Below are 15,569 nucleotides of genomic sequence, written 5' to 3' on the forward strand. Positions count from 1 at the left end.
TATACCATATTATATAGAAAGTATTTATAATAGCCTTAAGAGTTTGTTTTATAAACTTAATAAGACACATGCAAATAAAGTAAAATCACTGATGAGTCAAAATGGGATAAGATCACCCATTTCAATAATAAAAACAGACAGATGTGGTGCAAATACCTATAATCCCAGCACCCAGGAGCTTGAGACAGGAGGATTGCCATATGCTGGAGGTCAGTCTGGACTACACAGTGAGCACAAGGCCAGCCTGAACTGTACAGCAAGACATTCTCAAAAATCCAATAAACACAGGCAAATATAAATCTATGCTATATTTGCTAAGAGTTTCTTTAATCAACTAACAGTTATAATAAAATAGAGCTGGAGATGTAGCTCAGCAGTAGAGTGCTTGCTTAGCATGTGAGAGGCCCTGGGTTCCATGTCCAGTACTGAAAAAAGTATTCTAGACAATACTTTAGAACACTTTGGAAATCACATTTTCATATCACGCAATGATTTATAATTAGTAAATTTGCCACAAATTAGAACCATGGGCTACAAGAAAATGGAAAAAGCCAGGCATAGTGGCACACACCTGTAATCCCAGCACTCAGAAGGCAGAGGCAGAAGGGTCACCATGAGTTCGAGGCCGACCTTGGCTACACAGTGTAAGGCCAGCCTGAACTACATACTAGGAGAAGGTGGAGGGGAAGTGGGAGGGGAAGTTTTTTAAAAAAGAAAATGTTAAACCAATAAATTAAAAAATAATCACATATAGGGCCGGTGGTTCCACTACCTGACTCGCAAGCACAGGGTCCCAAGTTCGATCACCCGTACAAAAAATAAAAAATAATAATCTCATATAACTGAAAAGAGAAGGTATATAGATTGGAAATGTTTTCTACAAAAAATAATGGAACACATACTAATTTCACAGGTGCTTTACACTACTAGCCAATTTCATTGGCCTTCATAATCAGAAAGAGGAGTTTTATTTTTGCTTTACTTTGCTATTTTGCATTGAAACATTTCTAAGAGTTCATTCCCCTTTAGGCATTTCCTGAGACTCTAAATTTTTCTCCCTACATTTTAAATATGTTTTATGATATCTAAACATGGTATTATCTGGGGTTTTAGAATATTAATCTAAAAGCTTATAATACCAGAATTAAAAGTTATTAAAATCTTCTTTGGAATATGTAACAACTCACTAGTAGTTACACACTCTGTGGAAATGTCCCCCAAAACAAATATGCTGTAGTCTCTCCCAAAAGCTAACATCAGACCAGCAACAGAAAAGGACTGTTTATTCAACCAGAAATATCCTCAGCCTCAACAAAATATGCATACACATAAATATACCAGTATTTAGATTATCTTTTTCACAGATTAAAGAAGCCTGATTTCTTTCCTCGGAAAAAATATTATAAAACATTTTAGTGTAGGATGCAAACAGTGAATTAAGCCCCCAAAAGTTTACTTTAAAGAAGATAATCACTTCTAAGAAGGTAAATGCAGGAGGAGGGGAGGGAGGAGAAGGGGAAGCAAAAAGCACTAAAATGTGTTATGCACAAGTACCAACTCTCTGTGGTGAATGTAAACATTATGCACCGCAAACGCGCACTAAAATGTTTTTTTATTTTGTAAAAGAATGTAAATGTAAACAACTAACCAAATCTAATATAGCAGCTTTTCCTTTCTGGTTCTCCTTTTCAAATTCACGTTTGGAGCTTTTCAAGGAATCAGATACTTTTAATAATTTGTCTTTTGCTGCAGCAAGTTCTGTCATTAGCATTTCTTTCTCCATTTTTACTTCCTTTAGTTCAGTCTGTGTTGTTCGAATGCTGTTACTCAGTTCCTCTTGCTGCATCTTTAAATCGTGATTTAACTTTTCAACTTCTTGTTTCAGGACAGCATTTTCCTCCTCTTCCTTGGTAAGCATTTGCTTAAGAGTTTCAAGAGTCTCAGAATTTTTCAGTAGATCTAATTTTGTTCTGGATACTCTAGATATTTAAGAAATAATTTTTAAATGCGATTCAGAAATAAAACAATTTAAATTCATAAAATCACAAAAGAAAAATGCCTTAGAACATCTGATCAAATCATTTAACAGTTGTAAAAAACTTTTTTCAAGTCAAATAAGTTAGTAATACAGCCAAAACCATCTAAACCTCCTGACTTAACCCAGTCTTTTCCATGATAACAAATCCTCAAATAAAACTATACATTGCAGGCCAAGGGGCTACAATACCCAGAAAAGTTTTTCCATGAATCCAAAATAACCTATTCAGTGTATTAGTTTCCAAGCACAAAAAGAATTTTGCTTCTTTCTTGAAAACATAAAATATGTTATGTGCTTGATAAGACATTTAAAGTATAGGATTATGCCAGTAAATCTGAAGTTTGGATAAAATGGACAAATCCACTGCAAGATACAAATAACCAAAGTGGACTCAAGAAACATTAGAAAATTAGAATAACACTGTATCCAAACTTAGTTTATTTAAAATTAAATCTAAATGAAGCAACCCAAAGAGAATTTTCAGGCCCAGCCTGTTCACTTATAAATTCCATTAAACATTTAAGAAGTAAATAATATTCACCACATACAAACTGTCAGAAGTAGAGAAGGATAAAATACTTCATTCTTTTCTATGACCAGTAATTCTAATAAAACCTGACAATGATATTGAAAGAACATTACAAATACTCTTCATGAATGCATAAAAAATTCTTAATAAAGTAGAACCATCTGTCCCTTAGCATCCATTGGGTTGGGTCTAGCACCCTCACAAACATTAAAATCTGCAGATGCTCCAGTTCTCTATCTAAAATGGTATGGTTAAAAGTGACCTACACACAGTCTCCTGTATAGTTTAAATTATCTTTAGATTACTTATGCTACGTTATATAACGCAAATGTTATATAAATGGTTGTTTTACTGTATTACATAGGTAATAATAAAAAGGAAAAAGGTCAATTATGTTCAGTATAATCACAGTTTTTTTCTGAATAGATGTGATCCTCAGTTGGTTGACTCCACAAATGTGAAACCCACAGACTGGAGGGCTCACTGTATTACTAAATTAAAACAGCAATATATAAAAAGAATACTATAGCATAGTCAAGTGGAATTTATCACATAAAAGCAAGGCTGGTTTACTATGAGAAAAATCAGTCAATTGTAATTAACCATACTAACAGAATAAAGAAAAAAATATATATAATCATATCAGATTTAGAAAAAGAAGTGATAAAATTCAGGCAAGATTATAAAAAAAAGAAACTTGAAGAAAATTAGTCAAAGAAGGAAACATCCTCAGAATTCTAAGGAAAACTTCTACAACTACCTCCAAACTTGATGAAACATTTATTATTCCCTGCCTAAACCTAAAAAGGGCAATGATGCCTGCTATAACATTTACATTCGAAATTTTACTAGAGGTCCCACCCAGCAATAAAAAAGACATAAAAGGCCTACATAGTGAGACCCTGCCTGAAAAAACAAAAACAAACAAACAAAAACAACAAAAAGAAAAAGCAAGCAAAGGGATACTTTGTGTTGAAAACAGAATACCTGACCCAAATTTTATAAAACTAAATTTCCAGTTTTTTATAGTGAAATTAACCTTAGCCACATGGCAGCTTTATTTTTCATTCACACTAATATCAAAGTTTATCAAGTTAATACAAAATAAAAACTTTACTCTTTAAGGACTGTAATAACAAAACTGAAATCTTAAGAAAATTTTAATGTTTTGTTCATAATCCTCTCCCTTAATTTTTAAGTGAGAGACTTGAGCTTACATTTCTTTCTCCATTTCAAGCTGCTTACTCAATTCTGTGGTCTTCAGCTCCAAATCTGTGCTCAGCTGTCTTTGCTGTTGAAGGTCATGCAAAGCTTGTTCCTTGCTTGCTTTCACTTCAAGAGTTTCAGATTCTAGTTTCTATGGAAGAAATGTAATATAGCAGCTATTTTAATGTTGTTGATTATCAATCTATTAAATATTATGTATTGATAATTTTACTTATATTCAAGTTGGAATTAATGTGTCACATAAAAAGCATAAAAATTTATTTTATTTAAAAAACCATCACTGTAAGAGGTCACCTATGTTAGAATCTTTTAAAAGGACCCAGAATAGAATTTATACATAATAAGCATAGGCTTTGCACAGTATAATCAGTCAATGTTTAATTTCAATATTAATTCTGAACAGGGGAATAAACTTAAATATTTATTACTAGAGTAAAAATCATTAACTCAAGTTTGAAAAAAATATGTAACCAGTCTGTCATGTACCCACTGAAAATACCTTTATATTCACAATTAATATTGAGGTAGTTCTATTTAAAATTAAAATGGAGTTGTCATGTATGTAATCCTTCTTATCTATTGACTGTAAATATAGAGCCAATTAAATTCTTGATTTCGTTTTATAATCTTATTTTAGATATTATTGTTGTTCTAGTATACGTCTCATATTCACATAGCTATGTGTGTATTTTTATAAGTTTACAAGATCAATTAGCTAAATGTAAGTTTGAATATCGACAAGCAATACATAATGACCCCGCATACCTAAATGTTTTATAAGCCATTTGGTACCTATGACTCCTACAAGACCAATTTTGAAAATTCTCATGAAAGAAAAGATTTTTGATGTAATAAATTCTACAATGTTCACATAAAATACATGGAACATTTTTAAACTAGCAATTATAAAAGGTTCAAGAGCTAATAATCATTAATAGACACTCTTGGTTCTAAACAACAATTATTTTTAAATAGTTCCCCAAAAGAATTCTCAATAGTTATTTGTTCATTAAAACAGTATTCCATTTTCAGCCATATCTAATTTGTCATTACTACTACTGTTGGCCACAAGGACAAGTAAAAGGAACCATAAGCACAACTGTAAATGTCATTCTCCCTTCATGTTATATCGGTATGGGTATACATGTGTACATATCCACGATGCTGTGATCCATGTACCCCTGCTTTCTCCGATTGTGGAACTGACAGTAGTTTTAATAAAAGGACACACAACTTAGGTCAAATCTTCCTCTAACACTGCTATGCTTTAGATTTCAAATGCTCCCCAAAGTTCTCATGTGAGTAGAAGCTGACTTGATCTGCAGGTGCTGTAAGGAGACAGCCTGGTTGGAGGTGGTTCACTGTGCCACTAGAAGGACAGGTTCATATTCCCGGCTCCTTCCTTCTCTTTCTGCTTCCAGGCTTCGACAGGTTGAGCACCTTCTTCTCTGCCAAGCCTCTCGGCCATTGTTTTCACCTTGGAGTCAGCTGACCATGGACTAAAACCATGATACAAAATAAATCTCTCCTCTTTAAATTGTGAGTGTTGGGTACTTTGTCCCAGCAATGAGAAGTAACTAAGACAAATATGTCTAATCCAGGTGTGGCACTCATGCCACAGAGGGCTGTTTGTGTCATTGACGGCTCTAAAAGGTTTGCTCTCACTGGTCTGATCATTTCACCTCTGTAGTAAAATAACACCACTTGGAATTGTGATAAAGATTCAGCTTACCACAGCCTAAACGTGTTAAATGAGAAGCAAAATCCAAAGGGTATAAATGTAAAATAGAAAAACTTATTATATGTGAAATATTATATTGGAATAAAGAGATATGGACATGGAAAAAGGAAATAATGGAAGAGAATTTACAACAGTAAAAAACTGATAAAGCCCTTATAATTGCCTGGTTGGCTCTCCTTGGAAATACTCCACAGTGAATTCAGTATATATGTTAGCTATCATTTATAAAAGATAAGAGTTAAAAATAAGGATAGATTTCAAAATTAAGGTGAATAAAGAAAACTAATTTTTTGAATTTTATAACACAACTTGAATTTTAATTTAAAAACTCTGATTTAATGCAGATCATCAAAAATTCCAATGCTATGGGTAGAAAATATATCTAAATTCAACTTCTTTTATACAAACCTTAATTTGACCTTCTAGCTCTTCGGTTTTTTGTTCTAAAGAAAGGTGTTTCTCTTTATATTCTTTAAGATGACTTTCCAACTGACTGCAATGTTCCTGCTTATCTTGTAACTTTGCAGTGATTTGATCCAACTGAGTTATGACTTTATTTAACTCCTATAGAAAAAGCACAATTAAAGAAAACTTTGACAAGGTTTACTATATTGTAGTTCTCTAATGTTCAGTCAAAATAAAATAAAAAGCTCTAATTTCCCTGACGTATTTGGAGTAAGACTTTGAATAAGTTCAATGAACTGTCAGAGGATATCTTTACCGCTTCATCCAGCAGACCGGTGAGGACCGGTCAGCCGCAGAGGTAATCTTTACCGATCAGTACATAGGACCTGCACTGAAGTTTTACCTACGTGGTGTAAGATACTAACTCTATGGGTGCAACACTCCTAACTTTTGTTTACCTGAAGTGCTGGGTATCAAACAAAGGGCCGCATGCTGTGTGTGAGGCGAACACTCTACTTAAGGACATCCCCAGCCCAGTTAAACAACTTTCAAATGTTTTCATAAAGTTATTGTAGGAGTCAAAACATAAACTATTAAGCAGTTTAATAATAAAATAACTTTTATACTGTAACTGTTTACCACCATTTTAAAATAGTATTTTCAAAACATTGCAGTGATCATACCCATAATATTTGTTCAACTCATTTAGAATATATTATTGCACATAATGAACCAAATAAAAATTACAAGTAAATCTACCACACATGAATAATCATGGTAATATTTTGATAACTTTTCCTCAAGTATTTTCTATATGCTAATTTCTTTTTTGGGGGGACTTTTAAAATAAAAATAGGGGGCTGGGGATTTAGCTCAGCGGTTCGGTGGCCTGCCTTGCAAGCACAAGGACCCGAGTTCAATCTCCAGTACCAAAAATAAATAAATAAAATAAAAATAGGGTCTCACTTTGCATACTACTTTAACCTCATTTGTTTTTATGTATCATAAAATTTTCAGACTTAGATTTCTAAAATATACTTTACACTGCATAAATTTCCATTTTATTGATATAGTCATTTTTAGATAAATGTGCTTTTTATTCTTAGACTGCTATTAAATTTTCATTTCTTTTTTTCATTGTTTATTGGTATTTTAGGTATACATTATGATCATGTTCATCATTGGGAATTTGAACCTGTACATGATATATCTTGGTTCTTCTTTGTTCCCCATTTCCCTGCCTTCCGTTCTACCCCTCCTCTCCCTCCCTCTTTCCCTATTTACAAAGAGCTTTGCTTCTGTTCTTTTCTTCCTTTCTCATATTTTTTCCCCTTCTCCCCACCCCATTTCTCCTTCCCCTTTGGACCTTTTCTTCCTAGTTCACATTATCTATTATACATTTTGGTCCTCGTTTACACTTTCAGTTTCTCATACCAGAAAAACTATTTGGTATTTCCATATGTGTCGTATTAAAATTTTCTTCATTTATCAACAGAGATGCAAAGAGAATCTCTGCAGCTATGGTAAGCCTATAAGTACTCTATTCAGCTATAATAAAACTATAAATGAGTTAAAGAACATGAAAAATTCTAAAGTTCTTGAAATATATTACCAAATATGTTTCCCTACATCCTCCCACCCAAAAGACTCAACTAATGCAGACTACCACTAGCGATGTTACACTGGCTTGTTCTACCACACCTTCTCCAGTTCCTCCTCTGGTAATAAAACACACACAGAGACACACACAGACATGCACAGATTCTTCCTATATAAGGGTAAATGTATCTTATTATTACTGTCTCAATTTGTAATCAATTCTTAATGAACTTGAATACCTCCTAATATAGCTCTGAACATGTATATAACTTACAAGTATAACTTACAAGAAATGCTCAGGACCAGAAATGTTTCAGATTTTCTCAAATTTTGGACTATCTGCACAGGCAGGTTGAATATATGTAATTGGAAATCCAAGATCTGTGTAGACCAGAGGTGGCAAACCTATGGCATGCATGCTGTAGCGGGCGCATAGAACCCTCCCTCTCTGTTGGTGTATGAGCCAAGTTGTCCCCGCAGCTGAACATCAGGTAACAGTTGTCTTTTCTAAATTAAAACCTCAGGACTCAGGTTTAACTGCAGGTTTAAACTCAGGTTTAACTCAGGTTGGACTTTGTGATAAATAAATGGGTTTTGGGTTGCAGTTTGGGCACTCAGTCTCTATCTCTAAAAGGTTTCCTGTCACTGATCTAGACAATGCTTAAAAAGTTTTGGAGTTTGGAGCATTTCAGATTTCAGAATTTTGGATTAATAATGGCCTGTGTTTTCTTGCCAGTTCACTTACTGGTTATTTAAAACTGATTTAAATGACACAAACATTTACTCTTTATCAGACAAATTCCAGAAAATACTGAATCTTCTGCTACTTGTGTTACAATTTTATTAATATTTTAACATAAATTTTAAACTTTGTGATTTTTCTTAAAAATAATTTGTCTATCATACTGGATTTGATCTCATGCTTAGAAAATGCTTTCCAGGTATGTTTAGCAAAATCGTACATTAACAGCAATTTGCAGAACCACAGTGATTCCATGTGTATAAAGAAGTATTACTGTACACATACATAAACACATAAACATACATATATATTTTCAATGCTTATAGAGGTTTGGAAGGGTATATACCAAATTTAATAACAAAAACTCCACCAAAAAATTGAGATTAGGATTAAGGTTAAATATTTTTTAACAAAACTTGTTTTGCTTTTTTAATTTGAAATGCCTATATTGCTTTTTTAGAACAGACCAATAACCAGGATTACTTCTTTGAATAAGAAGTAAATTCTAAAAATTCCCCTACCTGATAAAAAGATATCTACAAGCACTTTCATCTTGACTCTAAATTTGAAACTTGTTATACCAAAAGTATGTATTCCCTTGGCCCTCACTCCTCCTACCCCCACCCCAGAGAAGAAGAGTAACAATTAGAAGTGAGATGGAATGCATGCTGCTCTTTTCTTGCTTCAAGTGATAAACAGATCTGGGTCATGGCCCACTCTACCTCTAAAAACAAGTACGCAGGTCTCCCTCCCTCCCTCCCTCCCTCCCTGCCTGCCTCTCTCTCAATCTCTCTCTCTCTCTCTCCCTCCGTCATTGTTGCTTGATGGGATGAGACAATAATTAAGGAGTCATTTTTTCAGCTCCATATCAAACCCTAGTCTAGGGAAAAAATAAAACACCAGGAAGTTAGATTCCAACAACACCTGAACACCAGTTGAGATTTATCAAAAACAAAGTTGGTATTTTTATCTCCATCTAATTCCTGCATCTACTGGTCAACTGGTTCTGAACTCAGGGAGAAAATAAGGAGGATAAACAAGTCTATCATAAGATTATACAAAACTTGGTATAGTTTTTACAATTAATTTATATACCAAAGCACTGCGTTATGATACGAAATTGTATCAAGTTCTCTACCTGCTGTTTATCTTGTAAAGCATTTTGAGCTGTATCCAAATGATTCTGAAGATCTGCTCTTTGAGCAGTTTTTGCTGCTTCTGCTGATAGCAATAATTCAGTTTTGGCTTTAATCTGCAACAGAAATTTACAAATTATTTGTTTCCATGTTTAACTGTTGACATAACCAATGTTTGAGTGCACATTGCTTTTGTCCTAAAACTATTTAAAATTTAAATCTTTTTGGTAAAATAAGAAAGAGTTAAGATGTGTTATATACCTGTACCAAATCTACACAAGGAATATAAACATTATGTACTGTAAACATATAATTAAAAAATTCCTAAAATAGGAATCTATGAAAGAAAAGACTCCTAATAATGTTTACATAGCAAGTGAAGATGTTTCTACATGACACCAACACTACAGTACACTATAGTACCCTCTTTGTCAAGAAAGAAATGTGATACTTTTGTTTTAACTGACAGGGGCCACTATATTTTTCAGAAAGAACTATACGGAGTCTACCAATATTACAATAGACAATAACTATGACAAAGAAAGTGGTGGCTCCAAAAATTGTAGAATCCAAGAACTCAAAACACCTAGACAAACTAGAACTGTTCTTTGATTACTTCTCACCTAGTAAGTTTTACTTTTGATGCTTATCAAAAGTCAGGATACTATTCATTTAAAAATAAGGCTTTCAACAAAAAGCTTTAAATAAAATCTAATAAAGAATTTCACTTTACTATCAAAAATACTTAATGCTTTTATGTATTGTAAGTAACTTTTTTTCTGATAGGGTCTCACTATGTATCCCAAGCTGGTCTTGAACTATCTGTCCTCCTGTGTCAGCTGTGTCAGGTGCTGGGATTACAGGCATGTGTCACTAGACCTAAATACTTAAATAACTATCAAAGCTCATTTCTAATAAATAAAGCAGAAAGAAAAATATAAAAACATTTAAAATTAAGGCATTTTGAGAAAAAAGGGAGAGACAATCTTTTAGCTAGCTGAAGAAAGGATCAATGAAAATCTAAAATATACACCGTATGGGGTAATTTTAGGCAAAAGAGAAAAACTGAATATTTCTCAACTAAATATTCAACTTTCACAGAAACAATGGTTGTATCAAGGTACATACATCTACACTGAATTAAAAGTGAAAGCTAAAGAAATCTACACATTATAGAATAGGAAATAAATCTATACTAACCAACAAATATATATCAGAGATTATGAAGAATTTATTTTTGTGAGTTCAGCTTCATTTAATATGGCATTTTATGTTTCTGAGGAACTAAAAATTCATGAGATATTTTAATGCATGATAATTGCTTATGACCTTTTAATACAATATGCTTCAACTAATGTGATGATTCCCAAACCGATAAGATTTGGAGGGATTACATAATAGCTCTCCTGGTTTACACTATTTCAGAAATGTTTCTGATGGGGAAAATATGGGCCCTTCATAACAAGCACTCCCCAGTCCCTTTACAGGCAGTGAGTTCAGACTAAGTGCCAACTGTTACAATGCTACAATTGTTGCACCATATACATTAAAACCCTTAAAAATACAGCAAGAGCACCAGGAGCAGTCTCATGATATAATTTACCTTAATGCTGTCCTCATCATGTTTAGTAGGAAGTATCTTGGAAGTAGGGATCAAAAATATGTTATAGAAATCAAAACTGGGAAACAGCTTAAAAATTACCTTTGTATAATTAAAAGAATACCCTTTGTTTAATGTATTTTTTAAAAAGCCACCACTAATATTCTTTAGCTAAACAGTTCTGGTTGATATTTTTAATAATACTTTTAATAATACCATGTAAAGCATTAGGTTTTATCAGAATCCTAATTCTTGAAAGAAAAATAAAAACATATATCCTATTTTAAGAAGTAATACTAGTTCAGAAATAAGTTAAAGCAGAAGTTAGGCATAGAGACACATGTCTATGATCTCAGCACTTAGGAAGCTGAGGAAAGGCAATGGTGAATTTGAGACCTAGGTTACATAGGGAGACCCTGTCACAAAGGGGGAGGGAGGGATATGAATGAATGTATCACAAGGCAGGCATGGTGTTGCCTGTAAGCCTGTAAACCCAACATTTGGGAGGCTGAGATGTGAGGACCAAAAGTTCAAAGCCAGCAGGCAGGCCAACTACAGAGTAAGACCTTGTCTCAAAGAATAATTTCTTTTTAAAAAGTTACAGCAATTTTGAAAAGGAAGAGCCTCAAAAGCTGAAAATACCTACAGTAAGCATTTTTCAAAGACAAATGACAAAGAAGTAACTGTAAAGGTATAAAGGAAGCAATGATAGAAACATGGGCTAATGTAATTAAACTAGTTCTCAAATTTCAGTGGCAGGTAATCTTTCTAAAAGGCTCTTGCAATGCAAAAATAATTAAAGATTATTTTAATCCACTCATTCATATTCCCTCCTTCCATTTCTTCCCTTCCCTTAATCTCTTCCTTTTCCTCTCTTAAACTGGACCTGCACATTATCAGGTTTTCACATAACATAGCTAACAAATTATATTTTTAAAAAGAAAAAGTATAGTGTCTCCAAGTTCCAACAAGTACTAGGTATATTATTTTATTAAATTTCTTATTTCCAATGGAATCACTCACCTAAAATAAAAGCTTAGAAATATTTCTATAATTTTATCATATAGAATTTTTAAAAATCAATGATGAAAATAGAAAAAGAAACATTTCTTACTTCCTACACCATGACTGACTCATTGAGCAAGACTGGTACACAGATTTGTGAAAAAATACAATTAAAATACTTAATTGAACCACATATGTATTTTTTAAATCAAACCTTTGAAGAACACTTTAGATATTAAAAAATTAAAAATATTTAATACACAAATGTAACAGTATAATACAGTACCAAACTAATTAACAAGAATAAAACAAAGGAAAGCTAAAAAGATCCAGTGAGTTTACTAGATATGTTTTATTCAGAGAGAGAGAGAGAAAAGAGAAAGGGAGAAAAAAAAAAAACACCTATACAAGGGGGACAGCTCAACACAACATCTAGACAATCTGTGTTTGCTAGTGTCAGTTTTTCTAATAATATGTAAGGCAAAAAGAAAGAATTCAAACATTTGGCAGTCTAAAATCAGCGCTGTATATTTCAGTATTACCTGCATGTCAAGCAGGGAGACCTTCTCCTTGCTTTCATTTAACTGACTATTTAATTCACTGACACTGGTTTCAAGGGCAAGGACGCGGTCTTGTGCAGCTCTGAGATGCGCCTTCTGCTCTTGTACCTGGTCATGTAAATTCTCCCGGGCTTGTTTATGGCTTTCTGACTGATTCTTCAGCTTCTCTGTTAATTGAATTACCTATTGTAGAAGCAAGAGTTTAATTATAAAGTTCAAAACTGGTATAACAAAACTAAGAAAGCCAAACTTAAGCACCATTAGAATATGAAGCTGCTTGTTGATGGTTATTTCAATTTTTTTCAAGTAAAACTTATTCCAATCTTTCCAAAAGTAACTAAACATAGTATCTTAAATCATAAGATATAACATCTAATTCAAAGATATATCACTGTAAAATGATTGGTATTCAACTATAATTTACTTGCTACAAAACTCAACAAATTTAACTGTACAACTTGAGATCTGATAAAGGTGTACACTCATTTAACCATCACCACAATCAAGATAGAGAATATTTTCATTACCTCCAAATAGTTTCTCAAACTCTTTTGCAGTCAATCCCATCTCCCATCTCTACGCCCACACAATCAGTCATCTGACTGAAGAACCAGAGTTCCTTATATATCCTAGATATTTCTAAACGGCCAAATAGATACATTACAAATATTTCCTCCCAGTCTAGGTCTTAGCTTTTCTTTTCCTAATGGTATCTTATTTGTTGTTGGTGGTTTTGTTTAGTTGATGGCACTGGGGGTTGAAATCAGGACCTTGTTCACTCTAGTCAAGAGTTCTACCACTACCACTGAGCTACATCCCCAGCCTAGTCCTTTAAAATTTAGAGACAAGATCTTAAGTTGCGCAAGATCAAACTTGCGATCCTCCTGCTTCAGTCTCCCTAGAAGCTGGAATTAGAAAGTGTACCACCACACCCAGCTCATGATGGTATCTTTTGAAGAACATATATTCTTTTAACTTAAGTGAAATCTAATTAACCAGATATTTCTTTGATGTACCTTGCTTGGAGTTTATTCAATTTTTTTAACTCTATGGATATGTACTTCTAAACAAATTTAAATTTTTTTTGGCCATCATTTCTACAAATATTTTCGTCTTCCTCCTGCAGTGATACTCATTATATTATAATAGGCTACTGACATTGTTCGATGGATCACTAGAACACTCTTCTTTCCCTAATGCCCACCAAATTTTCTCTTTGCTTCACATTAGACAGTTTCAATTGATATATTTTCTACTTGCTATCTAATAAAACTTTTAGTGCAGGTGTTTTCAAATTTTTATCTCTAGAAGTTTTTTTTATCACTTCCATTTCTAGGTCTGTTATTATAGTTTTTCCTCTACCCCCATAAGCATATTTTAAGAGGCACTTTAAAGTACTGTCTGATGATTCCATCACCTTTCATTTCAGTGTCTGTTTTCATTGAATGATTTTTCTCTTGATTATAACATATTTTTTTTTCTGACAAATCTGAATTTCACAAGTCTTCCTCCAAAAAATGCTGAGTTCTGTACCAGTAAATAGTTAATATATTATATTTGTGGCCCAGCTGGGCCCTTTCAAGGCTTGTTTTTATATTCTGATAGGCCAGGTGTTTAACAGCTTTCACTCTGGGGCTAGTTTAGCCTTAGTCCTCTTCTAAGGTGTGACATTTCTAGTGTTTCTACTGAATGCCCTAAGTGTTCAACTATGTTATTCTCCCTAATTGGCTGGCACCTGAATATTTCCCCGCCATGTGTGAGCTCCAGTCTGCAGCTCCTGATACTGTTCACTGCCTGATTTTGTAGAATCTCATTTTAAAAGCACAAAATTGATCATTCCACCAAAGCCTTTTGTGGGCTGGCATGCAGATGTCCAGAGCTTTTTCTCTTCACTCTTTGTCAGTTATCCTGCCCCGCAAATTTGTATTGCCTAAATCTTCTTGACCTTCAGTATCTCAGTTTAATTAACTTCTCATTCCTTAGTTCAATGAGATCACTGCTTTTCTAGGATTCTCCCAACCTATACTGGTCTGAAAGAAAGTCTCTAGGTCAAAAGTTAGCAGTCAAAGGTTTCACCTTCCTGATTTCTCTTCTCTTAGGAATCATAATCCTGCACTGCCTCTGGTCCAACGGCTGACAATAGTGGTTTTATGGATTTTTTTTTTCCACTTTACTAGTTTTTTATGGCAGAAGGGCTAAATACCAGTTACACCAACATGATCAGAACCAAGCAGTATGTAGGTTTATTTTAATTTATTCTATATAAAATATGCATAACTTGCTTTCCTGATCATAAGCTATTTCAAGTTGTAGCTGACCTAAAAAAGTCCTCATAAACACTAAGACATTCCAAAGGAATTCCAAAACTAACTTGGATATATGGAGAAAACTATGTTATACATAATTACCAAAAATGTGATATGATATACTGATACTTTGTTCTAAATATGTGCTTATTTAGATAACAATAATTATCTTACTAGATAACTCTTACAGAAAGTAACTATAAATTATTACTTTCAGTTTGAAAAAATACTAATCTAAATTTTATGTTTCTCTTAAACTACATATGAATTTTTGAACAATAAAGCAACTTATCAAACTTATTAACTACATTTTGCTTAAAGACATACATTATCAAAATATATATAACCATAAGTTTGAATATCAACCAATACACAAAATCAACTAAGAATCAGTATCTTTGTCTTATTAATATATTTTGTTATTCACTCCTTTTAAAAATATCACAAAATTTCATGAGGCAAGTAACATTACTAATAACATCTCTATTTTTCCAATGAGCTAGCAAGGTGAAATGATTTACCCATAGTACCATAGGTAGTAAGTTATATCCTGGTATATGAACTGAGGGTTTCAATTGTCAAATCATAGTAACTACATTTCACTAAAGTACTGGCCCAACCTCAAAGATAAGTAAGATGATATCTGTCAAAAATATGTAACATTAGGGCAGGGGATTTAGC

At 33.2% G+C, this 15,569-nt stretch overlaps 1 protein-coding gene across 1 annotated transcript in view; it reads right to left on the minus strand.

The window, feature by feature from the left end:
• Window positions 1-15,569, minus strand: part of Eea1 (early endosome antigen 1) — a 114,254-nt gene that overhangs the window by 17,449 nt on the left and 81,236 nt on the right. The window contains exons 18-22 of the mRNA XM_033763496.1: window positions 12,565-12,765; window positions 9,420-9,533; window positions 5,944-6,099; window positions 3,785-3,924; window positions 1,649-1,979 (exon numbers count right to left, since the gene is read on the minus strand). Coding sequence (XP_033619387.1) covers window positions 1,649-1,979; window positions 3,785-3,924; window positions 5,944-6,099; window positions 9,420-9,533; window positions 12,565-12,765 — 942 coding nt within the window. The remainder of the gene's footprint in view (window positions 1-1,648; window positions 1,980-3,784; window positions 3,925-5,943; window positions 6,100-9,419; window positions 9,534-12,564; window positions 12,766-15,569) is intronic.

Source organism: Fukomys damarensis, unplaced genomic scaffold, assembly GCF_012274545.1.
Source record: "Fukomys damarensis isolate Sample0158 unplaced genomic scaffold, DMR_v1.0_HiC HiC_scaffold_15, whole genome shotgun sequence".
Taxonomy (NCBI): domain Eukaryota; kingdom Metazoa; phylum Chordata; class Mammalia; order Rodentia; family Bathyergidae; genus Fukomys; species Fukomys damarensis.